General features: G+C 40.3%; 1 protein-coding gene across 1 annotated transcript in view; it reads left to right on the forward strand.

The window, feature by feature from the left end:
- Positions 1-25,653, forward strand: part of FARS2 (phenylalanyl-tRNA synthetase 2, mitochondrial) — a 235,420-nt gene that overhangs the window by 123,653 nt on the left and 86,114 nt on the right. The window contains exon 5 of the mRNA XM_088525650.1: positions 10,571-10,731. Within this exon, the coding sequence (XP_088381776.1) occupies positions 10,571-10,731 (161 nt within the window). The remainder of the gene's footprint in view (positions 1-10,570; positions 10,732-25,653) is intronic.

A 25,653-nucleotide genomic window follows, 5' to 3' on the forward strand; every position in this document is an offset into this window, starting at 1 on the left:
TCAAAACCCTGGGGTCTAATTTGGAAAAGTGTTGAGCACTCACAGCTGCAGCTTGGTAATGGTGAACAGTAGTTTGGACATGTTAAACACTGTAGAGTGCTTGGTGCTCAGAAGCATCAGGTCTTAGGTATTTCAGTTTGGGAGGAAAAATTAGGTATTACAGTTTGTGAGGAAAAATAATAGGTGCTTTTGATGTTAAAGTCTCTGTGCCAAAGTTCCCAACTTGCAATACAGGGAGTAGTAGTAGTAATAGTAATACGTCTTTACTTCACAGAAACACGTGGGAAAAAAAGTCTTAATATTTGTCAAGCATTCAAGTACTACAAGGCTGAACGCTTCTCATGGAAATTCATAAAAGAAATCATGTCTTCAGAGCTCTGTTTGAATAATGCTCAATATGTAAAGCACTGGGGTACGTGTTCAGCACTGCAAGGAACACAAGCAGGGATTATTAACTAACCGTTGCCTCTTCTCTGCACTGAGTAGATCAGGGTCTTGTGGAAAGATTAATACTCGAATGTCCCACCGAAGACAGCATCATGATATATTTCTATGAGGAGAGCATTTTAGTGTTCCTCAGGCAACCCTAACTCTAGTTCCAGAATGTCTGTGTTTTCAGTGAAACACAAAGTATTGTAATAAGGCCCATTTTTGTGGTCCGTTTGCTTGTTTTAAAATGAAAACTGAAAAATACAGATACTCTGTTGTATGTCATCACATTCTTATGGGTCATTGGTGTACTATAACAGCAGGCTGTGTAGGGTATTTCTGTGTGCTTGTATATACATCTATAATTATACATACTAAATACTAGATTTTATTGCAGGCTTACATGAATATTATGGGAGAATCATTTTTTTCAAGCATTTGTGTAAGTTGGAGTGCTTTATTGTGCAGTCTTCACCTTCTTTGACCATCTTTTCTGAGGAAATTCCCTCATTCAAATACAAAAAAAAGAGAAGAGCTGCTCTGTTTTGTGCTGGCTGTTGTTGCCTATGCCAAGGAGGGAGATGTTCTGTACAATTTGTGTATACTTAGGGAGGGTTTATAACTGCAGCACATGCTTTCTCGGGGAACTTGACCTTCAGTGCTAGCTGTTAGCACTATAACTCAACTCAACAGCCATAACTGCAGTAATGTACAGCGAGAGTGTCTGTAGGATGCTGATAATGTTTACGTGAGCATAAGCAGACAGCACCAGTGGTACATCATCACTGTATCAGTAATTCAGCGTAATACACAACCCCCCAGCACAGTAGTGGAATTACTGTGCCAGGATAGCAGTGCCATAGAGGCTCTTCATCCCGGCAGGGCCAGTGTTTTGCTGCAGAGGTTGTGCTGACACCGGCCTTTTGCTGACGAATAGATGCCTCGTTAGAAAGAAAGCCTTCCATCTTTCCAACCAAAAAAATTGTACAAGCTCACACTGTGGAGATGCATTGCTGATGTCTAGTAGAGCAATATTTTTATTTTAATTTTAGCAAAAACAAATACTTGGACATGTGTCATCCTTGAGAATACTGTCTTGCAAATAAAAGAGAACATTTTGCCATTGATAACCTTTGCTAGGAAATGTGGAGACAGGTAGCATGAAAGGGCTTTTCTAAAGTGTTCACTGAAAAGCTGCTCATGAAGGTTTTGGTTTTAAAGGTGTAAGAATAGCAGTGAAATCTTGCCAAGATACTCGTCCCTGAGAGAAAAACAAATTATTGTAGGATTCCTTTCCTTTTCTATAATTCAATTTACTATAGAATGGTTGTAGTCGTGCTGTTTTGCTAGGAAGAATTGCAGAGCATTAGCTACTTCACTTCTTCACCTCTCTTCCTCACCATTTATGTATGTCATTTATATGACAGGAGTGGGCAAGAAGCTCGTGCAAAATGTACAACTGAGGTGCATCCACAAATTGTTTCAAAGGCTTCAAACAAACTTCTTATACTTTTTTTCCCCAAGCTTTTCTGATATAGTTTATAGTTGATTGACATGGGGTTTCATAAGGTTACACTGCTTCCAGCTGTGATAGTGGTTTACTATAGAAGCTGCTAATATTACAATATGTCAAACTCCTTCAACCACTGTAAGCCAAATTGTAATACAATTCCTGTCACTTTTAAATAAAACATTATTTTTCAGAAATAAATATGCTGCTGTCGTAATTCAGGAATTCCATACAAATTGGAAAACAGAGGGAGAAGAGTTTGCTTGCATTTCAGGGCACGACAGTTACTCCCCCTTCAACTCATTTTTTTATTGCCACCTGCTTCCTATGGAGATGGTGGGTTACTTTTCAAAATAGTTAACATCTAAATATTCCACTGTTAAACTGGGAGAGGAAGGGCTGGATCTGGCTGTATTCCTGGTGAATGAGATAGCTGATGAGATGAATTATAATGAAAGGAGCTATAGGTATTGTTTTGAGTGCAAGAAGGGGAAGAAAAAGGTAAGAAAGTACTCAAAACACTAGTCCCATTGCACTGTTGCCTTATAAATTCCTGAATCATGGAAGAGGCTACTCAAATAATAAGAACAGTGAAATCTGAAAGGAATGTAAAAATGAAATGTATACGCTGTGATTAAGCTGAGATTGAGGGCTTTTGTTCTCTTCCCAGTAATCATACATGCATGCTTATTTCAGGATAAAAATTCAACATTAAATGGACACACACGGTCAAATGCCTCTCACTGGATTTCCGTGACTTCAAGTGTTTTCTCTATCACATTCTGTTTCTTCTTCCAGGGAAAGAGAGGGAATGCACATAGATGTTTCATCCCCCCTGTCCTATGATCGAGGGAATAATTATTCATGAGAGTTTCTCTCTTCCCCATTTACAAAATAGCTTAAGAGACCAGCTTAGACACCTAGTAAAGACCGTGTTGTAATAAAGCAGGCAATGGTTTCACCCAGAATTATACTTCTCCTCCACAGCTTCTTACAGATACCTCTACTTCTTCTCAAATGCTTCCCAAAATCCAGAGAAAATAAGATTACTAGCCATCATGTTCTACATGACCAGGTATGATTTCAGAAGATGTTTTGGAATCATGTAGAAAGGAAAGCTCCTTTTGCCTTGACTGTAACTCTTCAGTGCCTTCCACAGAAGAGGTGACCATCACAGGGTGATTCCTTTACGCTAAAACATGAAGCAGCAGCAGCCGCTGTTGGGCAGTCACGCTCAGCTGTAGTGCAGGGCTGGTGGAGTAAATCTCTAGCAAGAAGAGAGGGAAAATTTGGGTTAATGTTTCTGAACAAAGATTTTTCCAGTTCATGTTATATGACGAGACATTTAAGTACATTTGGGTATTTCATGTCGTGACCGTGGAGATGATGTGTATACTTGGAACATCTTCAGAACTGCTGTGAAGTACTGCAGGGGGCTTATATAGATACTGTGAGTTCTGACTATTTTGATTTTTTGAAGAAGAAGAATTTCAAACAGATGTTAAATAGCATCTAGCCATATGATACATAAAACTGCTGCCTCCATCTCTTGCGGATGTCTTAATCTCTTGAAGGCTGCATGGAATTGTGACAATCTTTTGTGTTTCTGTTCCTTACTATGTCTGTTGTTCTTGAAGTAAAGATTGGGTCACAGATCAAGAAACTAACAGTGAACATTTTTTTCTGCTGAAATTTTGTCAGGAAATTTGCCTCTGGACAGTGGATTTGTAGGGATTGAAATTGTCCAGCTGTGCTTTATGGCTGTAGACTTCATTCTTCCCACTTAATGGCCACCTCTCGTGTATTTCTTTATAACTTACTTTTTCAAATTGATACGACCACAGTGTCTAGGGAGATTTAACTATATTAAAAATGTTAAAAGACCCAACAACTCAAAATCCAACTCTGCCTGAATGAACAAAACATTATCAAAGGGAATGGAAGTTGTTTTTACATGCACAGACCAAAAAGAACAATTCTCAAAGCCTCAGGCAGAGCCAGAGGGAATAGACCCAAGATGTCAGTTTATTTGTGCTCTGTGACATAAATTAAAGCAGGTTGTACTGGCCTCCATGGAGAGTGTCCAGTCTTGAGATGTGCAGAGATAGAGAAGAAAAGAAAAGAAAAAAAAAAAAGCTACTGATTCAGTACAGCAGGAAAGGAAGGTTGGATACTTTAGCAGTGTTTGGAGGTATTTGTACAGTACCTTCTGTTGCACTTGACCATTAAGTGGGCACTTCATCTTATATCATTTGAAAGGCTGGAAGTTTCTGCAGTGGATTTTTATAAACTTTTGTCAGTATCTGGAGTTTTAAGTAAGAGTCTGTTTAGTAGTGGTTTTCTCTTTGCTTTTGTTGCAAATGTTTACAAGAGCTTCTGAAATAGGAGAAGTGGTATTAGGCAAAACAAGGAAGATGGAAAGGAGCAGGGTAGACGGACTGGAGAATTCATAAGTTTAGAAGCAGAAAAATAAAAGAAATGAAAGCTAAGAAATGACTGGCTTAGATGGAAAAAGAAGGAATGCGCCTCTGTTTTGTCTCTTTCCTCTTCATGCTACTCCAGTTTTCCTGCCATCCTCTGCTGCAGTTATCCATTTTTCCCTACCAGAAACCCTTAGCTATTTAACCTGGTGAAATATTGATAAAAGTGCTATAATGATGGGAGTTAATTATATATTAGAGCAAAGTTGAGTCTGGTGGATAGCTTCTCTGGGTAGAAATATTTTAAGCAGTGTGTTTTTCTAGTATGTACCAGACTATTTTGATTATGGAACAAAAACAAGCATAGATATTAAAAACTCAATCACAGCTTTGAAAACTAAGCAAAAGAACTTTGAGGGAAGCAAACAGAACAGATCAGCCTGACCCAGGAGAGAAAGTTGTGGTCTCAAAGTGTCTATTATTGTTAGAAAAGTATTCCACATATGAAATTTAAAAAGATTGGTTCTTTTTCCACAGACTAGGCATAACTGAATGTTTACTTCTTTTCTTGAGTTCTTGAGGAGTGCCAAATTTAGCATGCCTCGTCTGAAAGCCAAGTCCTTTTAGGAGGTAATTTCAACTGGATTGCACATGGGAGCCAGAATGCATCAATTTAACAGAGTTAGAGAATAATACGACAGTTTTCATTTTTCCTTTAGCTGAAGAAAGCAGTTCAGAAAGAAACCTCAGCAGGTCTATTTTTGCCTCAGTTCATTGGCATTCCAGCTACCTAACCTCACACTTCCATTGAGCTCTTCCATATGAGGCTGATCCCTCAGTATGGACTTTTCCATGCAAGACCTTTGGCCCCCAAACATACTGGAGTTTTATCTGGACTAGAAGAATGTTTTAAATGTTGGATTTAGAAAGGCTTATATCTAACATGGACTAAATATGTTTTGCGTCGTTAATGTGTGTCCCTCATGTGGAACGTGTACTCAGTTTGCAGTGGTGAGTAAATCTTTATTTTGCAGAATCCATTTTTCAAAAAACCCTTGTTTCTAAGCTATCTACTAGTCATGATGGCTCGAGTGTGGGGTAAGTCTTGGTTTCAGGAATTTTTGAAGTTTTATATCAACTTGCATTAAAATCTCAGAGAGCTCTTCAGTGATACGTGGAGTTAGACCTGGGAGCAAATGGCCCCATCACTCCTGTCCTCCACCTGCCCCTGCTGTTGTTTGGAGGTGCTGTTGGGCCTTCTGTGTGAAGGAACCTGGCAAGAGATTGATGGTGCCTTTGGCTAGTATCCTCGTGCCTTGATCTGGCTGTGGGGAATGTGCACGCTGAGAAGCAGACCCCAGGTAGGAAACGTTTGAATGAGAGGGAGCGCTGAGCTATTACTATTTGTGTGACAAGGTACCCCAAAAAGATGTCTGGGAATAGGTTGAGCGCATGTGTTTGTGATTACGCCTTGGGAATCACATTCCCAGTTCAAGGTGGTGTGCGTTACAGGATAACAACTATGACTTTTGGTTCTTCCTTTTCTCTGGTTTGTACTTGATAGGAAGGCTATATCCTTCAAATTCGTTTTCACTTATCTTCTACTGGTGAATGAGAGCAATATACTCTAAGGCTATATTTTATTCAGTGTTTCAGGGAGTAGAGTTGTTGGATCTGTGTTCAGAAGTGCCTGGTTTGTCGTGTCCGTGAATCACTTTCTACACAGTTTAAGGCATTGGTGAGTTTATAACACACGATGGCTAGGCTGCGTCTCCTTGGGAATCTGTCTACTTCTCTGCCCACCGTTCTAGTCTGTGAATATGCTCAGGAAACAACCATGGTTTGGACTGAAAGCAGGAGAACAAATTCAGCTCTTTGCTTCTGGAACTCTTCCAAGCCATCAGCTACCTCAACTTGGATATATTAATTTCTAGGCATTCTGCAAGGAACATCTTATTTGCAGGGTGTTGTGTGCTCCTGACTTTACCTCAATCCAAGATCAAAATTCAATTTCTTTCACTTCTCAGTAACTGCTGAGTATAAGGATTTGAAGATTCAATTTAGGCTCTATTGAAAGAAAGATTTCTTTATTGGCGGCTTTACAGGAGTAGAGAAAAATATTAAATAAAAGGTAGTATAGATATAAAAATAAGTGTGACTAAAGTGCATAACTAAAAAGTTTTCTCAACTGGTTCCTAATGGGTTTTGAAATATGACTTAAAAATCTTGAGCAGTACAGAATGTCCTGACTTACATCTCTTTCCTGGGGAAGCTAAATATTTCTATCTGTGTATATTTCTGAGGTCATAGTGAATATAATCCATGAATTCTGGTATATCCTTATATGTATCTCAATAAGGAATTACAGCGCTTTCTATCTGGGCTGAAGTAGTTTAAACTAGTAATAGTAAGATAGGACAAAGAAAGATAGTAAGTGGATGGTGCTAGTATGATGGAGTGCTCTTGGAATTGAAGCCTGAACACTGATATTACATTAGGGAATAACTTTGTTTTAACTTAGCTATTTTATTGAATTTCAGTTGTGGAAATACATTTGATCAAGCTTAGCTTTCACAGAACTACTGAGAGATTGAGATTGGAAGGGACCTCTAGGGATCATCTAGTCCAACCCCCCTGCTCCAGCAGGGACACCTAGAGCACGTGGCACAGGGTGGCATCCAGGCGGGTTTGGAAGATCTCCAGAGAAGGAGACTCCACAGCCTCTCTGGGCAGCCTGTTCTGGGCCCTGTCACCCTCACAGGAAATAAGTTCTTCCTCATATGGAGATGGAACTTCCCGTGTTTCAACTTGTACCCATTACCACTTGTCCTGTGTCCTTTCATTTAACAAATGTTTTGTCTTGTTTGGTTGGTTGGTTTTTGTTTTGTTTTGAAAATGGCTTGATTAGTCTATATTTAAGAGCAGACTGATGCATCTGGCCTGGAACATTAAGGACAGTACAGACCGACAGGGTTTCTCAGGTAAGGTAAGGACTCTTGACCTTTCCTATGGGACACAGTTGCAATAGTGCAACCCTCTCCTTGAGACATATTGGGCAGTGTCAGGCCCTAGTTGGGGAAACTCATCAAACTCCTATCCCTTTCCTTTCTGTTTGTGGGTAAATAGCTTGCAAACCTTCCAGCAATTTTCTTCATTTGGGTGGTCAGCTTTTTTTCACATGACGCGGCAGGAACCTGGCAATCTCCAAACCTTCGACAGGAAACTGGGAGGAGTGTGTGTGTCACAAATTTCCATCCATTGGGCTGCATTAGTTTAGTTACTAGTGGTGCTACAATTGCATCATTGAGTCTCTGAAATTTTCCGCTTGGGCCAGCTGTGTTTCTCAGAACATCAACCTCTTTTCTTCCTAGTTTCAAGTTTTTGGTATGTTCTTTCTTTCAAGTTGGCTTGCACTCAGTTGACTTCTTGCTGCCCTACTTGCCAAAATTCAGTGTATGTGGCGTGAAATGTTTTAAGCGGTCCCTCACCCAACAGAGAGGATAGCAGCAAACCTTTTAAGCTCTCTGATCTTTCAGTCGGAAACATGTCTAGGAGTATGCTGTAGTCTTGTTGACTTCCCCGAGGAAGTCAATCATATCTTTAGATCAATCAGATCTTTAAAAAATTACTTTGATGTAGAGCTTTACAAATAGAAAGTTGGAGAAGAGATCAACAGAGGCAGAATAAACAAAGATCACGAGAATGGTGGAGATTTGGCAGTGCTGATTTGGGGAGGAAATCTTACCACCCATGTGTTTTTGTTTGTTTGTTTGTTTTCTGTTTAGTAAAAAGGGTATTCTTCACTTCTACAGCTTTGAATGTTGGCATATGAGAAGTTTGTGTACTAAAGGATTGTGTGAGGATCATCCGAAAGACAAGTCCTGCATGTAGGTCTTTATTCGTAGCTCAGGCGACAATGTTCAGAGCTGCTAGGCAGGAAGGGTAAAGGATGTTTTGTTTGGCACTTAATGCAAAGACACGTGGTGTGGCCCAGTCCTTCTAAAAAATAAATTACTGATGTGAAATCAAAATATTAACTGGAGAGTTAAAATGTTTAGCAAATTATTGAGGTATAAATACTGTACTTGGCATTTTTAGATTTCAGGTTAAATCTTTAGAGTAAGCAGTGGCAGGTCTGAATTTTAACAGCTATTGCTCCAACTGATAGGCTTTACCTCTGAAGGGGGTGTTGGCTGTGTTAGTCACCCTGCACAACATCAATGTATGTATAAAATTCTGGTACTTTTGAAATTAATGGGAATTTTGCTGTTGATGCAGGAGCTGATAATCTAAGAAAGGTAAGGCAGAATTTTGGGAAAGTTTGGGGAATCAATGCCATTGCAGTGAGTTCTTTTCTCTTCTTTGGAGACATAAAAAAATACTTTTTTTGCTCTCCATACTCCAGTATACAAACATTATATCTTCAGCTTGGAAAAGACACTACTTACGCTTCACATTTAAAATCAAAGCTCATAATCTTTGCCAAGCTCAAATATTGATACATTCCCTGGAGACACTTTTTTTATGGAAAACTCAAACAAAAATAGGAAATTCTTCATGTCATTTAGCATGGTTTATATGTTTCCAAGACCAGGCTGTCTAAAAATCTGTTGGTTGCTGTAAACATACTAGTTTGAGCACCTCTGCATGGAGGATATAACTGGGACCTCTTCAGGTCACATATTCTCCTCTATTTCTTATGACTTCTGTGATTCACTATTTTAATTGTCTACTTTGAAAGGTCAGAAAGTGCAAAATCTCGACTGTGAGCACACTAGAAAGGACAAGACAGAATATCTAGAGTACTCTGGGGATGATGGTTATAAAGTTGATCAAATTCCTGCGGCAGCTTTCTCTGAAGAATAGTGCAACATTGCTGATGTAGCAAATCAGGCTCACATAGTTCTGCTGGGGACCTGGTGTTCCAGGTAAATAGGCAGGTTCAGATTAATTAAAAGAATCAAAACGAGGACTCTCTCTCTCTCTCTCCCCAGGCTCATTATGCCATTGCCTAATTTATGGAGGGCTCTGCTGTTTCCTCTCTGCATTGAATGTGGCAGCATATCTCAGGATCAAAGCCCAACACTGGAATTACTCTTTTTTTTTTTCTGCTCAGATAATAGAGACAGGAATCAGAAAGCAGAGTTCTCCCTCTAGCCTCTTGCATAACAGTGGGGAAGCTGCTAAATTGTAAGTTTTCAAAGAATAGAATTAATACTTAGCGGCAGGTTCAGCTGTGAGAGGTATCCAGCAGCAATGCTGCGTGCCTGGGACGTGCCCAGCTACTGCCAGTGCTGACGAGGAGAGGTGGTGTCTCCCCGAACCCTTTCAGTGCCAGCTTGTTTGTTTAGATGTTTAATTAAAAAACAAAAACAAACTCTAAGCCTTTGTCAAAGCCGCTCGACTTGGATGGTGCCTAAACATGGAGTCTGGTTCCTGGTGTTGAAAAAATGACTGTTTAATGACTTAGTGCTTTTGTCCTGTAAATGAAGAAGGTATGAATATTTACTTTCCAGGCAGAAATTTTGCATCATTAATATCTGTAAAGCTCTTCCATATTCAATATTCTTGTCTTCTCACACGCAGTGCTGCATAAAAGAGACTTGCATATATGGGAGCAGTGGCTTTCCCCAGGTGCGGCAGCCTGGAGCTGTGGTGCTAATGCGGCAGTGCCTCGAATCCCATTGCTCTGGGCACCTGCTTCCTCGCTTTCTTCCAGGTGCCTCAAAGGAGGTGGTTTCGATACTCTCAAAGTTGGGCCCTGATGTTAATGTTGTCTTGGCCTGAGCTGTCAACCCAAATGAAATATTTTGAATTGGAAATTCCTGTCTAAATGTATTGTAAAATACACTTGAATAAGAGGTGAAATACTTGGCTCCAAAGACAATGAAGGAAAATAGTGTGTGATGATATGCAATGTTCTTCAAAGTCTGTCTGAAACTTTAGACTGAGAGCGCCAAAAGTGCAGCTTTTCTCTGTTGCTACTTTTGGTTCCTGCACTCAGGATACGCTCGATCTTGCTGCTATTTTTGATGGAGGTAGGTAGGATCTGTCCCTTAGATTTTTCATTTGTCAATTTTTTGCAGGCTTTGCTGCCTTTCTGCCTCAGCTTTTTTTCCTGGGAAAGAGGTGAACATTTTATCAGCAATTTTTCACACTGTGAACTTAAGCTCTTGAATTGTTATTTTGTTTATTTCTTTGTTTCTTGCAGCTGGTGCTCAGGATAAAATTGGCTGGGCATTTGGCTTGGGTTTGGAGAGGCTGGCCATGATCCTGTATGATATCCCTGACATCCGACTGTTCTGGAGTGAAGATGAACGCTTCCTGAAGCAGTTTATTGTGCCTCACATTTACCAAAAAATAAAATTCCAGGTAAAATAATGCATATATGATAATAAATTTCTGTCAGTAAGAAGGGTATATAACCCTAGAGAATAGGGCATATTTAAAATTCTATGCCACTCTCAAATGAGATTTTAAAACGACGGCTTTCCAGCTATCATGATTATCTGATATACTAGAACAAACTTCAGCTTTTGACAATAACATTTCTGAGCCAGGTAATGTGAATTGCTGCTGATGCCCAACTACTATCTCTCTTCTGAATATTAAACATATATTTATATGCTGAAGATGAAATATTAAGCATATTTTTAACTTTTAAATTTGTCCAGAATAGAGATTGATTTAGGACTGTACCTGTTTTGGGCATGTTCCCAAATGGGGCTGTAATTCTGGATTGATAGATACATCTGTTGGATGCTGACTGTTCGAATATTTTAATACACTCTCAAGTTTCTCCCTTTGTCTTTTACTCTGCGTTCGTGGAGGTCAATGTGAGTTGCCCTGTTAGATGCTGGGAGTGCTTTGTAAATATGCCTCATGATCTGCAATATATCAATGGGAACAGGTATTAATATACAACTTTTCCATGCCTTGGTGCACACTAGCAGCTCTTTCCTGTGGTAGTGGGGCAGAAGGTGCAGGCTCGACTTCTTTTATGTTTCTGTCCTATCTCCTGTATTGAGGCTTCATGTAGTTTTTCTAGCTGGAAACCTATGTCTCTTGTAACAACAAAGTAATCAAACAGAACTGGATGGAGTGGAAATGCTTCTACCATAATGTTCTTCAGCCTGGTTAAGTCAACTGTTTTTGCTGGTCTGTGGGTGAATTGAGCTGATAGCTGAGTAGGGAAAGTCTGATGGAGTCTGAAAGACTGAAGTGTTAAAATGCTTATTGCTACTGCTTTGTATCCTTGTTCTTTCTTGGCTTGTGAACAGCCTATTTAAGCTTTTTAAGAATTGAAAGTGTGAAAGGGAAAATGAACAGTGATAATGCTCAGATTATATTTGAGCAATCTTCACGTCGAACCAGTAGCCACACAAACCAGCCGCAGCGTCTGTTTTGGGATTCATGGAAACTCTGGCACATCTTCTCTGATAGCCAAAACTCCATTTGGACTCTTTTTTTCTCCTTTGATTTTTGTGATGCTGGCATTGGCATAGTCAGGCTGCAGCTATCACTTACGGCAAGAAGGCTGCATTTTGCCACATTTTCATTATCTGTCCATAATTTTCCCTGCTCCCTTACAGAAAGTTGTCCTTGACAAGGAGGGATGCTCATGTTCTCTTCACTTCAGTCCTGATCTTTCTTGTTGGCACTGGTCCTGAGGAGTGGAGATTTATGGCTTGCAGTCTGATCTTTGATGAAAATAAGATAAGAACTCTTGCTTGATCTAGAACTGCGGACCCAAGCCTCAAAATGGTATTAACAGTAGATTGGCTATTTGGGGGAGAGCCCAGATTGTCGGAATGATACGGTCTGATATTGAGGGCGACCCAGAGGATGGGGTGGCTGCCTTCTGTAGGTTGTGTTGTTACTGTCATGGTCAGCTGCAGAAAGTCAGGCCATAGGTAAGTGATCTGAAGGTGTCAGAGGCATGGGTTAGTGTAGCCACGTTAAAAGTAAAGGGCAGAGTTTCTAGGAAGCGGGATGTGAACAATTTTTTTGTTTGTTTTCTCTTTTCTTTTTCTAGTTGATGCTGGTGCTAGGGTGTCAGTTGAACAGAGTTCACAAGGAGCTTTGTCCTGTTTTGCTGGGTACCTGTGCCATGAATAGGAGAATGGTCACAATGTCTTGATAGGCCTTGAAGCTTTTCTCCATGCTAGGCAGCTCTGTTTTCAGGTGGCCTTGGTTCAGCTTGGTGTGCAAGAGGAGAAGTTTCCCAAGCAACTCTTCCAATAACATTTTAGCGCTAATGATGAATTTGAGGTTTGTTAGCTGAAAATGCATCTTAAGTGATAACATGGATCAAGAGGAATGATAATAGTAGGTGGGGACCTTCAAGGAAAAGGAACTGTCAGCTGCCACTTGAGGATCGGAGAGAAAGACTGGAGTTTTATTAGGAGGCCATTAACTATTGCTATACCATCTTAGTACATTGGCAGTTTATCATAGCCCACTCAGTGAAAGGTATGGAGGTTGTGAGAATAAGAAAGGTGGGAGAGGAGCAGCAGAGATGGAAAAATAGATGAACAATTATTTCAAGTCCTTTCTTTCTCCATTCTGAAGATGCAGTCTGGTCAATGCTTTAAAAACATTCTTTGCTCTGGTATCAAGCCCATTTTATGACCACTTTGCTTGGTTGGTTGGTTGGTTAGTTTTGATTTAACATCTCTGGTGTCCCATCATCAGTTTACTCTTAGTTTACATGTTCCAACTCTGTCGATGAATATAAAGGGCTACAGGCAAATGTTGTTGTTTTGTTGTTTCAAAGGAAGCTTCTATCCACCTTTCAGCTGCCATCTTACAATGAGCTTTTGAACTCTGACCGTATGTACTGACATTACTTTTAAATAGGGTTAATGACTCTTCAAGTAAGAGTATTATGAAGTAGTCTTCAGCACTCATTAGATCTTGAGTGATAGGAGTTAATAAGCCAGTTTTGCTTCTCCTTGTTTTTTTCGGGTTTCTGCAAAACCAAGTTAGCAGACCTCCTGTACCTGGCTACTCTCTAAAGAGTCATAATTAAGTAATCACATGGTTTATTCATACCATATATTGAAATAAAAACCTTTTTAGCCCTGTCTCATAACTGTCTTCCAGTGTTGATTCTGTAACAAACCTTGATAGATATTAGAAAAGTGACAGAATTTCTGCTTGGAAGTATTTTCCTGTTGAAGTGAACCAAGGCAAACCAGATGTTTTGAGAGCTTTTCGTTAAACAGACCTACCCCTGCAGCTCACAGGGCTTGCATAAGTGTCCCTTCTTTGCCTGCTTACTGGAGAGAAACCTCTCAACCTTTAGACATTCCCACCAAACTTCTTGTGATCTGGATATTAAGCACCAACATTTATGTTTTTCTTTCTGTTCATTAAAGTGTTCTTCAAATAGATGAACACTGCACTGAGAAGCAGTAACCTTTAATAATAGCTGAGTTAAATATGCTATTGTTCAAAGACGGAATCTGATTTGAGCTTATCCTTAGGACTTAAAGTACATGTTTTGTGCCTTTGTGCCTTTTAAGAGTCTGCATGTGTCAGACTTTTTTTTTTTTGGTCTCATCCCTGTTGCTGCAGATATGTGTACAGGATTTAGTAGGTCAAAAAGCTGCTGGGAGAAGCTGATGAGGCTGGTACCATTGTGGGCAGAGAGCGCTGCAGTGTGGGAGTGCTTCTCCCCACAAATTAGATTATTGTGCTGGGCTGGATTAGCTAAATGACTCAAGCTATAATTTCGCATAAATCATAGCAACCTGGGAGATCAGAAGCTGATTACTTGCCTTCACTTGTGTTTAGGACCTCTATTCAGGCTATGAAATCAGGATGACTGAGGATAGGCAGGGTAAGAAAGACTAAGCACCTGCAAGGCATGAGCTGTAAAATACATGGCCTGGATGTTATCTAGCACACTGTGGTATGTCTCTGTTCACCGGAGCTCTGAGCATGCTGCATGCAGTTGTTTTCTGGTTCACGCTGAGCCAGCGTTCTTGCAAAAGAGATATGTCCATGGGCTGACAGCTCAGAAGAAAAGCTGCAGAAATGAAATGGCATTTAGGGAAGGAAGGCGCACTCACAGTTCAGACGAAGCGCGGCGTGCCTGGGGGTGTTGATTGAGAGGAATGGGCTCTCCAGGCAGGACGGTTCCTGGGATCTCCATCGTCTCCCTGCCGCAGCGAGCAGGAGGCAGGTCGTGTCCATCAACTGCTGGCGCCTTCTGTCCTCGCAAAGCCACTTTCGCTTGCTGGTGGCGGTAGTGGCGGCAGCTGCTGCTGCTCTTGTTTTAAATAATTATTTATTTCGATTGGAGATGAGCTTTGTGGCCCTGGCTGAGGTGAAGCAGCAGCATGTTTATGCTCCCTAAGGCACAGAGGGAGTCTGGTTTTGAATCCTAGCTAGACTTTCTAATATAAAATCACAGGAATTGCTTTCTCCTCCTTTTCACAGTATCCATAAGGTTCTACAGTATGTGCAGTAACCTTAACTGTACCCTTGTTTTACCACTCCCTTCCATCATCTCCAGGGGCTGGTCCTTCCTTAAATCTGCTGGCATTTGCGGTCTCTCAAAACCTAGTCACTTCACAAGGACCTGTGTTTGCTTCAGCACTTGACAAAGGATCATTTTGATTAAGGCAGGACAGACAGAGCTCCAACAGCAGCTCTGCTGGGAGCACTGAAAGGCTGGTAACCTTTGGCAATGGGACAAGAAGAAGACAGAGAGAATTGAAGAGCAGATAAAAGTGACACTCAGTTCACCTGCCACACAGCTATAGCCAAAACAGGGTCTGTAGCCTTAATGTTAGGAGACTCTCTGGTTTGAGAAATAAACAGTCAAGGTCAACAGAAGATAAGGAAAAGGAGATCTCTTCCCAAATAAGTGGTTGCGTAGGAGGAAGTGGTTTGTTGTGCAAGTAAGGAAATCAAGGCAGGCTCCTCTCAGTCCTGGGCAGTAGTTAGCAAAGACTGGGCCTCACATGTTCCTGTTTCCCTTTCCTGAGTGTGTTGTGGAAATCAAGTCTCTGTCATAATGATGAGAACGAGTAATACCGTTTGCACCACTTACTACGTGTGTGAGACCTCTTGTTCACAAAGTTACACAGTGCCACTTTCTAACCTCATTCTTCACTTGACTGAGACAGGCATCATCCCTGTACATCCTTCCCGTGCAGGAACCTGCCTGTTGCTGTGAGAGAGGAAACTTTTCCTGCAGCTTTAGGAGATGTCAAAAATAAGATACAGCAGCAGATCCAAGGGGAAACTTCTGCAAATTAAATCAGCTTAGCCTGTACCCTTTCTTCCATGCTTCAGAAAGAGAACATCTATTGTATAAGTCAACTATTTCCACCAATTTGATGTTATTACATTCCCTGTGATGGGTGGATCTGGCTGATCTATCATTAGCATGCTATCCTGTATAATTTATATTTATCTTCTTAGTCTGTGATTAGCTTTATTTCCCAATAAAAAAGTAAATAGATTCACTGGCTGCTACATTTTCAGATATTTTTCATCAAGATTAGGTAACTCCGTGCTTAAATGGTTATTCATTTATTATGTTTACTTTCTAATAGTGCATCTATTAAAGGCAAATACGCAACCATTAGTATGTAAATTGAACTTAGATATCTGAACAAATGAGGTGCAGCCTCAACTGTGATTTATTGGCTAATTAGTTTTATTGTAATTGAAGATATATGAAGAGTGTGTGTGTGTGTGTATGCATAGCGAGGTATATAGAGAGAATACATGATGGTGTAGCATAAACATTTTATTGGCATGACTTTGAGAAGGTTGAATTTCTTATGAGCGAGTTATATAGATCATCTTTAACGAATGTCAATAAAAGCTTTACAGTGCCATAGATCATTTTGGGCTTGTCTGTACGCTTTGCAGAACATTGTGAAATGCCTTTTTTGGTATTGCTTAGCCACGGAAAGAAGTCAAAAATACTTCCTTCATTGAAGAGACTGGGCTACATGATCGGATTGGAAATCTCTTGATCATCCAGCCTTCTATCATCAGGGTGTTAAATCTTGAATCATCTCCAGCCTTCTATCATCAGGGTGTTAAATCTTGAATCATCTGTAGCCCGTACCAGTGTTGAAGCTCTGGGATTCTGAGCCCTTTGGCCCCAGTCAGGCAAGTACTGAAGCACATGCTGAGCTTTAAACTTACAGGGAGTCCCATTTAAATCAGTAGGATTGCTCCTGTGCTCGAAGTCAACCATATTCTAAGTGACTAATGGTTTCAGGTCAGAGATCTCTGTACTTCCCAAAATCCAAGTGAGAGTGTTCAGAAGAACCTTGTACAGCTGGAGCAAAGAAAGCTTCCAAAATGGCTAATAGAAACAATAAGTGGTTAATGTGACATCCCCTAAAATATATTTTTAAAAAATCATTGATAGCAGCCAGTGTTTCTGACCCATGATGGGGAAAGAATGTTGACAAACAAGCATCTGAAGAATAAATAGGACTTGAATTCTGGTTCTCAACTAAAGACAATTGACCAAAAAATAACAAGAACGAGAGAAGGAAATAGTGGGTTAGAAATGATGGGGGACACAATGGCTGGGTTGTCATGTGAGTGACAATTCTTAAGTCTTTATGGAAAGCACACATAGCATATGACAAATTTAGGCACAACCAAAATTAAAAAAAAAAACCCAGTGCTTCAAGGATATCAATCTCAGGTGTGCCTGAATTTAGAGCATTCTGTTAGTTTAAGAGATAGTGAATACTTGGAGAATGTAGTACATCCAGCAACCAGGGGCATCCTTCCATTTCTAGGCCAAAAGGTGTGATTGTAGCCTTGACTGAATTTTCAGCTGCAGCCCCCTTCCCTGCCCAGTGTGCCATAACAAAAAAATAATTTCCAGTTGCCACTGCTGCTGCAGTATATGAGCTATTGTCAGTAGAATAATTTTGCTGCTGTGATGTTTTGTATCGGCCAAAGCTGATACAACCTAGTCAAATTACATCTAATACGGTTAAAGTGATTACTCAGCAAAAAGTGAAATAATCTTCAGATAGCATGCATTACTGTGGTTTGCTCTGATCTCCCAGCCTCATATATTTGCAGTTTGACTGGTTGAGACTCTTTAAAACAAATAGCTCACAAATGAGTAATTCTGCTGCTGAATATATCAACCAATCTTTATTGCATCCCAAATGATGAAGTATAATGGTTATACAAAGTGCTTAAATAAGCCATGCAGCAATTTCTAGTAGTGATATATACATTGAAAACCCACATTAAATTAATATTAGATGAAGGAATAACCCAGGAAATCTAAAATAACAGTAGAATTAGGTTTGGTTATATGAAGCTGTGGAAACTATCCACTGTTGACTTCGGCAGGAATCCAGAGGTGCTCAGCACTTTGAGCTGTACTGTCCACAAAAGTGCACTGGAGATGAGGAGAGTGACCCTTTCACTTTTGCCCATTTTTGTTGCCCTTTTCTAATATTGGCTTAATTCCATTATAATGAATAGAGTTCTTGCAAGGAGACTAGCACCGTAACTATACTGACCTCAATCTTTGGCTATAAACTGACAAGTGACCCCATTTCCTCCTAGGTAATTCTGTTTTCCCTGCTGTTGACAGTCGTCACATAGTTTCTTGGCATTTCCTGCCTCAGCACATCTTTGCCACGCCTGTCCTGGGTTTGAAAGATCTTTGGGATGGGGAACGTGCATTATATTTAAGAACAAGCTCCTGAACACATATCTACTCCAATATGTGCCTAAGAATACAGATATATTCCCCATAATACAGATGGGTGTGTGTACACTGCCAAATAAATGTGAGAAGCAAAAGAAAAAGGTAGAGGTTCTAAATTCAGTAGGAAATACTGTTCAGTTGCTTTTAACAGTTAAAAAGGGAGGTTGCCAGACATGAGTTTATACCTCTTCTAACATTTGTCCCAGCTTTTTATGCACAGAGGGTACATCCAGTAAAGAGCGTTTGATAAAGTAGTCTCTAAAATCACGCATAAAAGCCTGGCAATCATCACCTGCCTTGTGATTAGGCATTGCAGCATAGCTGCAGAGCATCACCAGAAAATGAGGGTAGGAGAGAGTATGTTTGAGTGCAGGTGTGTTTATGCAAGAACAAGAGCACTTTTTGCTGTGTATGGTGTTAATATAAAACTGATTTTCAGCAACTCCTTCTCTGATCAGAATATGAATGAAGCTAAGAGAATGGCCAAAGAACAGAAGGCACGGCTGGGGTGTTGGGAAGAGCCGTATTAATCTCATCACATCCACCCGCAATTTCCTTCATCATGCTAGTGTGTGAGACACAGGGATCTCAGTACTGACTGTATAAATTTAAATGTGAAAAATAACTAATGTTTAGGTGCACATATGCTGCAAAGGATTTATTTTGGTGTTGCAGTTTTTCTAGAAAATAAGAATGGGAAGAAATGACCTCTTCTGGGGATTTCCTGCCTCCTCCTGCTACTACACACACATTAAATCCAATTTGCATAACTATTCTCATGTGTAACCTGTTCTCCTAAATCAGCAATAATGAACCATTTCCTGATTCCTGTAAAATAAAGATGTTAAAGATATAGCCTTACTGTGCAAGGATTCTGCTTGTAGTTTTGACTGCTGTGCACTTAACATTTTCAATGTTGTTTGTATTGTCATTGTATATTTAAATGTTTAGTGTATTTTTTGTGCCTTTCTTTGGCTTTGTTTATTCTTGGCTTACAGCAACTCTGTAGTTTTCTATTTCAAAGTGTTGCTATTCTTTAACAGGAATGTACCTTTAGGAATGCTCGGCGAAAGGAAAAAATTCACCTCTCTTCAGAGTGTGAGGAGAGGCAGTAGACCCTCATTGCTATTTCTGTGTCTCTAGTTGACCTACTGTTCCTTGGGTTACATGTTGGCTTCTACCTGCTGTATTACCTTTGTGTTTTATTACTGGTCTTTCAGTTGGAGGTTGTGATTTGTATAAATTTAATACTTAAGGTAAAAAAAGTGAGGCTCGATATTTTGGAAATTGAAGTGCAAGATGTAACCAAAAGTCACTGCAACCTGAGCAGTGTGCGTCAGCGTATTTTTCCTAAGCGAAGAAGGAAACCCAGCTATTTTAGTGACACTGGAAATGATCAAGAATATTTCAAAAATGCCCCTAATCTGCTCAGATAAACTGCTTTATATGGCAGTTGGGGTCTTTTAATTCCTTAGGGAGCATAGATTTTTATGACACCATCTACAGTAGCTTTTCCCAAGAGATACAGATTAGCTCATAAGTCTGAGATGTGTGGAAGGAGGAGATTTCCTGCTTATTGCAAGAAACCTATGGCAATGTCCAGGGCAGTATGTGAAGTTGCTCCTGTCAATGAAATATGAGACGTTATCATCAACATCCTCTTAGAAATCCCTGTGCTATTCAGAAGAGAGGAAAAAAAATAGTTGGAACTTGCTAGATAAGATGGAATGATTTCTTCAGGAACTTCATTTGCATTTTTTGTTCTTTGACACCTGCTTATTTTGGTGCAAGTTATATATGAATGTTCTGGAGCTTTTGCTATTTAGGCAACAACTCTTCAGAATGGTAGATTTTAATGAGCAAGAAAGGAAATATAATCAACAGCGCATTATATGAGATTTTCCTTCTAAGTGGAAATAAAATGTTGGGTGTAATTTGTTTCCATTGTTATACTATGTATTTCAAAGAAATACATTTTCATATTGCTGCACTCTTTTTCCAAATGCTGCATTTTTTTATTTAGGTATAAATCCTTTTTATGAATTGTTGAAACTTGCAATATTTTATGCCACTGAGCCATTTATCTCAGCATTGTTATTAAGCATAATGAGAAAAAGCATACAAACCAGAACAAGAGAAATCACGAAACCTGACTTGTGAGCATGAGAAACACCAAGTGCTCGCAGCCTGCATTGCCTTCTGCAGCAATTGCAGTGTTCAGCACTACCTAAGAACAGATTTTCAGAAGAGAAACTGAGGTTCTTTTTATTTATACCATCTTATCACCTGTTCCTTACAGGCATGGTGAATAGTTCTTAGAATAAGTGCAGGGTTGGGAAATGTAGTCTTTGTTTGTTCTCTGTCTCTCTCTTTTTTTTTTTTTTTCGTGTGGTCTTTTCTTTTTATCCCTACTACCCTCCTCTACCCTCCTTCCCCTTACTTCCCTCCCTGCCCGCCCCTACCCACCCCCGCTGAAAAAATACCTGTGGGAGTAGAAAGGACAGTTTGTGCACAGGCAATCTCAGACGTTGATTATGAAGTTTGGTCTGGTCTTGGAAGTGGTGACACAGCGCTCATCACTGCGTTTCTGTGGTGTGAGCAGAAGAGGTTTCTTCCAGAACTGGGGAAACAAAATACATCTCCATCTTGTTTTCGTGATGGAGGTTAGGACTGGTAAGAGGGATCCAAATCAGCTGGATTCTTTCCCTGTGATACAAGCTTGCTGGCTTTTGATAGAGGACGATATATCATAATAAAGAGATTGTCCCATCCATCGCCTTTTGCAACAAGCACTTGTCTGGTAGCATCTGCGCAAATGGAAAAACAGTATCAGAAAAAGCTGTTCATTGCTTTTAGCTGTCTTGCCGTGCTAGTCATGTGTTTGAAATAGGAGAAAGTTAACACCATGAAACCAGGTAGCTCAGTGTACCATCAGCTGGGAATGAAAAGCCTTGGGGAAGGAACATGAGGAGAATGCTTATTTTTCCAGAGTAGGCATAGACTTGCCATAGAATATGCCCTGCAAATGTCTTCCTCACCCTGATATTTTTAAAGGCAGGGGTTTCAGAAACTGGGAAGGTATGGGAGGGAATAGCAGAGGGCCTTCCCTTTTGGTGGTTCTTCCTGTGTGTCCTCTCTGTTCTGTGGGAATGAGAAATTGTTCTTGACTAGTTGAACACAGAAGACAGAGTCCATTACTGGTGTTTTAGCATCATTTATGCTTATCTTTTGTTTTTGCTAATCAGATGGCAAGTGGTAAGTGATATTGGAGGAGGGAAATGAAAACCTGGTATGAACAAGAAGCTGTGCTAGGAGGAGAGCACGGTTTGGAAGTTGTTTGTTGTGTTGTGAAGTGGCCAAGGCAGGAGCGAATCAGCCATGTTTCTGATGCAGGTCTAGTTGAGTTTGGAACCCTTCTGCAGCAAATGTTTTTTCCAGGTCCCTAATCATCTCTTCAAAATTCCTCTAAAAATTGTGGGTCCTTTCCGTTCGCTAATGGCTGTGAATTTCTTAGCATATTGCTTCTCTGGTACTCAGTTAATAGTTTACACTGTACACAATGGTTGTCCACTCATTTGCCTTTTTTTTTTTTTTTAAACCATTTGGAATATATAGTAAAATATCTGTATCTGATGTCTGATAGTGTTCTGAAGAGATAATATCCCACTCATCAGAATGTCATGTGAGTAGTAAGGAACATGATTTACTGACCAGTAGTTTCCCTTAATCTAAGGAATACTCTGTATGCAGGGTTTTTGGAAATATTTTTGTGCTGGGTATACTGTAACACCACAACAACCCTGCTTTTCATAGGGTTAAGTCAGTCCCATTTTTGGCCTTCCTACACTTTTCAATTCCTCACTGTCCTAGAAAATACGCTTTGTAGTAGCCATAGAAATGATTTGTTTGTAGCTGGAAACCTTCATAAAAGTCATACCTTGTGTCTAAGTTATTTGACCATAAGGTTTGTTTAAAATATGTATTTGCACTTAGAGACATGTAACACAGCTTCAGACGGGGAGCCCTGTCTGTGACAGGTTTAAATGAACTTAACCTCAAATTTAAATGCCTACTGTTTGTAGTAACACCATGCCTAAGAACACAATGTCTGTTTCCATTAGCACTGTGGAGGTGTAGTAAGTATCAGCGTTTCTGGATGAACTTGTTTAACCAAATGCTTGCCATTCACCTGAATTCTACCACGGCATCCTTCGTTTTGTCCCTTCTGCGTAGCGCTCTTGGGAAAACAGAATGTTTATGGCTCAAGAGAGAGGCTCTTTCCTTCAGAAAGGCCCCAAAGGGTTTAGTTGGGGTGGGAAAGGGCAGAGCTGCAGTGGCAATGTCCACTGTGCAGCACAGTGAGCCAGACCGGTTTGAAGCACCTAGCATGGAGCAGGCAGCAGCTCTGCCAGCTCAAGTCTTCTCACCCTTGCAGGCAAAACTGAATTAACTTGGTAGTTTTCTGTGCCTGGTCCTTGCACAACACACTGTAGTGTTCAGTGTCCAGAAAGCATGGAAGGGAGAAGCAGAGATGCCGCCTTTAGGAGGCTTGCTTTCCGCTTTGCACGCTCCTCGTCACACTGGGCCTGCGGCTCATGCCAGCAGCAGAGCTGCCCACACAGGGCAGGAGCAGGAGCAGGAGCAGGGCGCGGGCCGGCCTGCCCGGGGTGGGATTTAACTTGCCACCCCTGGCAGGCCCAAAGCTGCAGTCTCCCCCAAAGGGCGGCAGCCATTTTCTGCTCCCTTGAAGGCCATGGCTTAGCTAGAGAGGCAGCCTGTTCCCTGAAGCATCCCTCAACTCGACCCGGATCTAAATCAGGCGCTTAACCTTTGACAGTTGTTTAATTCACTACGTTCCTTGGCAACTCTGTTTTCTTTCTTGAGGTTTCTGCAAGCTACCTCCTGCCTTTCCACTGTTGTTTTTTCCCCAGGGATGGTGCAGGTGACGGCAAAGAGAGCATTTTGCCAAGGAAAGGAACAGCAGTGATTTGTAACCCAAAGCTGTTTAAATTGTGTGGACTGTGGCTGACAAGTCGGCCTTTGTGCTGAACGCACCGTTTTCTTCAAGGTATCGATCTCTAGAGGGAAATCCGACGTCCCCTCCCTCTTGATCACATCTGTGAAGGGATATCAGCTGCACGAGGTGAAAAGGAAAGCTGGGTGCTCTGTGATTGATTTGGCTCATGGGTGCATGTTGGCATTGCAGTCAGCTGCGGGAACTGGAGGCAAATGCTGGTTGTGGCAGGTTGGACCTTGCATTTGGGTTCCCATCTAAAAGAGTAAAAGAGGAGCAGAGTCAGAGCTGGAGTTGCTAAATGCTGCTTAGAAATCACACTTTTCAGTCAACCACCATGAATTGAAACCTTTGTGAATTAAAAGCTCTCAGTGTTCGGAGTAGATAAAAAACATCATATCTTAGATTAGAAGTAAAGAACCTAAGAACCTTCTAACCTAAGAAGTATCTTACATTAGAAAGTAAAAATGGGTAAAAATGCCTGTCATTGTTTAAATTCATGGGCAACCCTTGCCCTTTCCCTCCTCCATCCTCAAAGTCTCTAGGAAATTGCTTTGTCTAATACTGCTGCCTAACCTAAGAGGAGTGGTATCTAAGACTTTATATCCCCTGTTCCCTTAAGTAGCTCAAATTCCTTATAATATCCCTCGTACTTGCTTTAAGATGATAAATTACTAAGCTTGACAAGCTTTTGGTTTCGTAATATTGTGGTTTCCAGAATGTCATTAAAGAAACATTTTTATTAAGAAGCAATAGTGCTGTTGCACTCTGTCTACCCATCCAGCTCATGTACACTGTATCACATAATTGCAAATGCTTGAAGAAGAGTATAATTGCAGAGCAAGTATGAAAACAGTGTGATCCTTCTCTACTGAGCCAGCTTATAGCAACCAGGGAGTTCCTGAGTCAAAAAATGCAGTTGGGTCACTGTGTTACCAGTAGAGTAGTCTACCATGACTTTGTTTAGTCCCTCTTTGGATCCTTCCCCCCCGACACTCAGGAGTAGTGTCCTTCTCCAGTGGATTCCATTGTTTTCCAATGCACAGTATGGGAAAATAGAGGCATCTTTTAGTTAATTTGAAACCTGGCACCCGTTTTGTTCTCCCCTTTTTGCCCTGCTTCTGTGAGAAAGAGTAAATTATGTTTCCCTCTCCACACAGAAAGAATTAAGGGTTCCAAAGGCTTTTAGGTGCTTAAGTCAAGGACGATCACCTACGCATGAGGGACACCTGTTCCACCCAGAAAATGGCCCATCTACAAGCAAAGTGCCTGTCTTTAGAGGCAACTGATAGACACATCACATTCCCCATAATTACAGGTGTGAACAGGTCTTTTGCAGGGAGCCAAATGCCATCCAAACAACGGTGATTATGTTCACTGCACCTCTACCTGGGCCTCTTTATCAGAAGTGGAAACTAAAGCTCCTGTGCAATTCCCTGCACAACAAACCAGTGTACTGCTCCCAAATTGGTCCATTCAATTTGATTTTAAATGCTTAATCCCAGAACATATCCATATATCTGCCCATTAGATTTTAAAAAGGTTTTCTGTTGAAATTTCTTGTTTCTTCCTTGAGATAAATGTCTGTCCTTATACATATACGTGTGTGTAGATACAGATAAATGTATATATATATATATATATATATATGTTTGTATGTATGTGTGTGCATTTATATACATATGTGTATGTGTATTTGTGTATACACATATTGATATATTTAATCCCTGAATATAACTTAGAAAAATAAAGAAATTTAATTTGGTGAAGGACAGAAAACTTATCATAATGGAAGACTGTGGCTTAAAATTTTAAACCATGACAGCCAAGAAATTCAAAATTATGTTTCCTGCAGCAACTGTAATTTGTCTGCACTGATCATAAATACAAGTGCATAAATTCTGGAGCGTATACGCTAATGCAGGATACTTCATTATGTGCAAAGGGTCTAAGTTACAGCTGTAAACTTGCGAATTTGCATGTCATGCCTGTTGCATGTTTAAATTTTCTATGATACCATTAAATTAATATAGCTTCAGTGTGGGATATATTAAGAAAAGCTTAGCTATTACAAGAATGTAGTTTTGATTTTGATGAGAATATTGTCTTACATCTTGCTTGTGTGCATATTTCTCCAAAACATACGCAATGTAGCACTAATAAAGCTTGGCTGCCAGAATGCTAATAAGTCTCATATTTTTCTGACTAGACCAATGATGGCAGGAAAACATGGCTGGCTTTTTGGTAGTTTGGCTGTTGTGGAATTGCTAACCCAGTTTTTGGTACATGTGCTTGTTAACCTTGTATTTATGTTACAGCTGTCAAAATACAAGTACAACTTTTTCCTCCGCTAGATTTTACTAGTTTTACTAGTAACTAGTTTTACTAGTTCTTTTACTGTGTCAGCAGTACCAGTAACAGGGAGAAAATTTTATTTTAAAGCCACATCACAGAAGTTCTCCTGATTCCTTTAGCATGTTGCACCCCTGATTACTGTACCTGGAAAAAACAGGAGCAAATATCTATGAAAAACTCTGGGGTTCTTCCTGTATTTCAGAAC

Source organism: Tinamus guttatus, unplaced genomic scaffold (assembly GCF_059628265.1).
Source record: "Tinamus guttatus ecotype Peru unplaced genomic scaffold, ASM5962826v1 Tinamus_guttatus_pri_ptg000232l, whole genome shotgun sequence".
In the NCBI taxonomy this organism is placed as follows: domain Eukaryota; kingdom Metazoa; phylum Chordata; class Aves; order Tinamiformes; family Tinamidae; genus Tinamus; species Tinamus guttatus.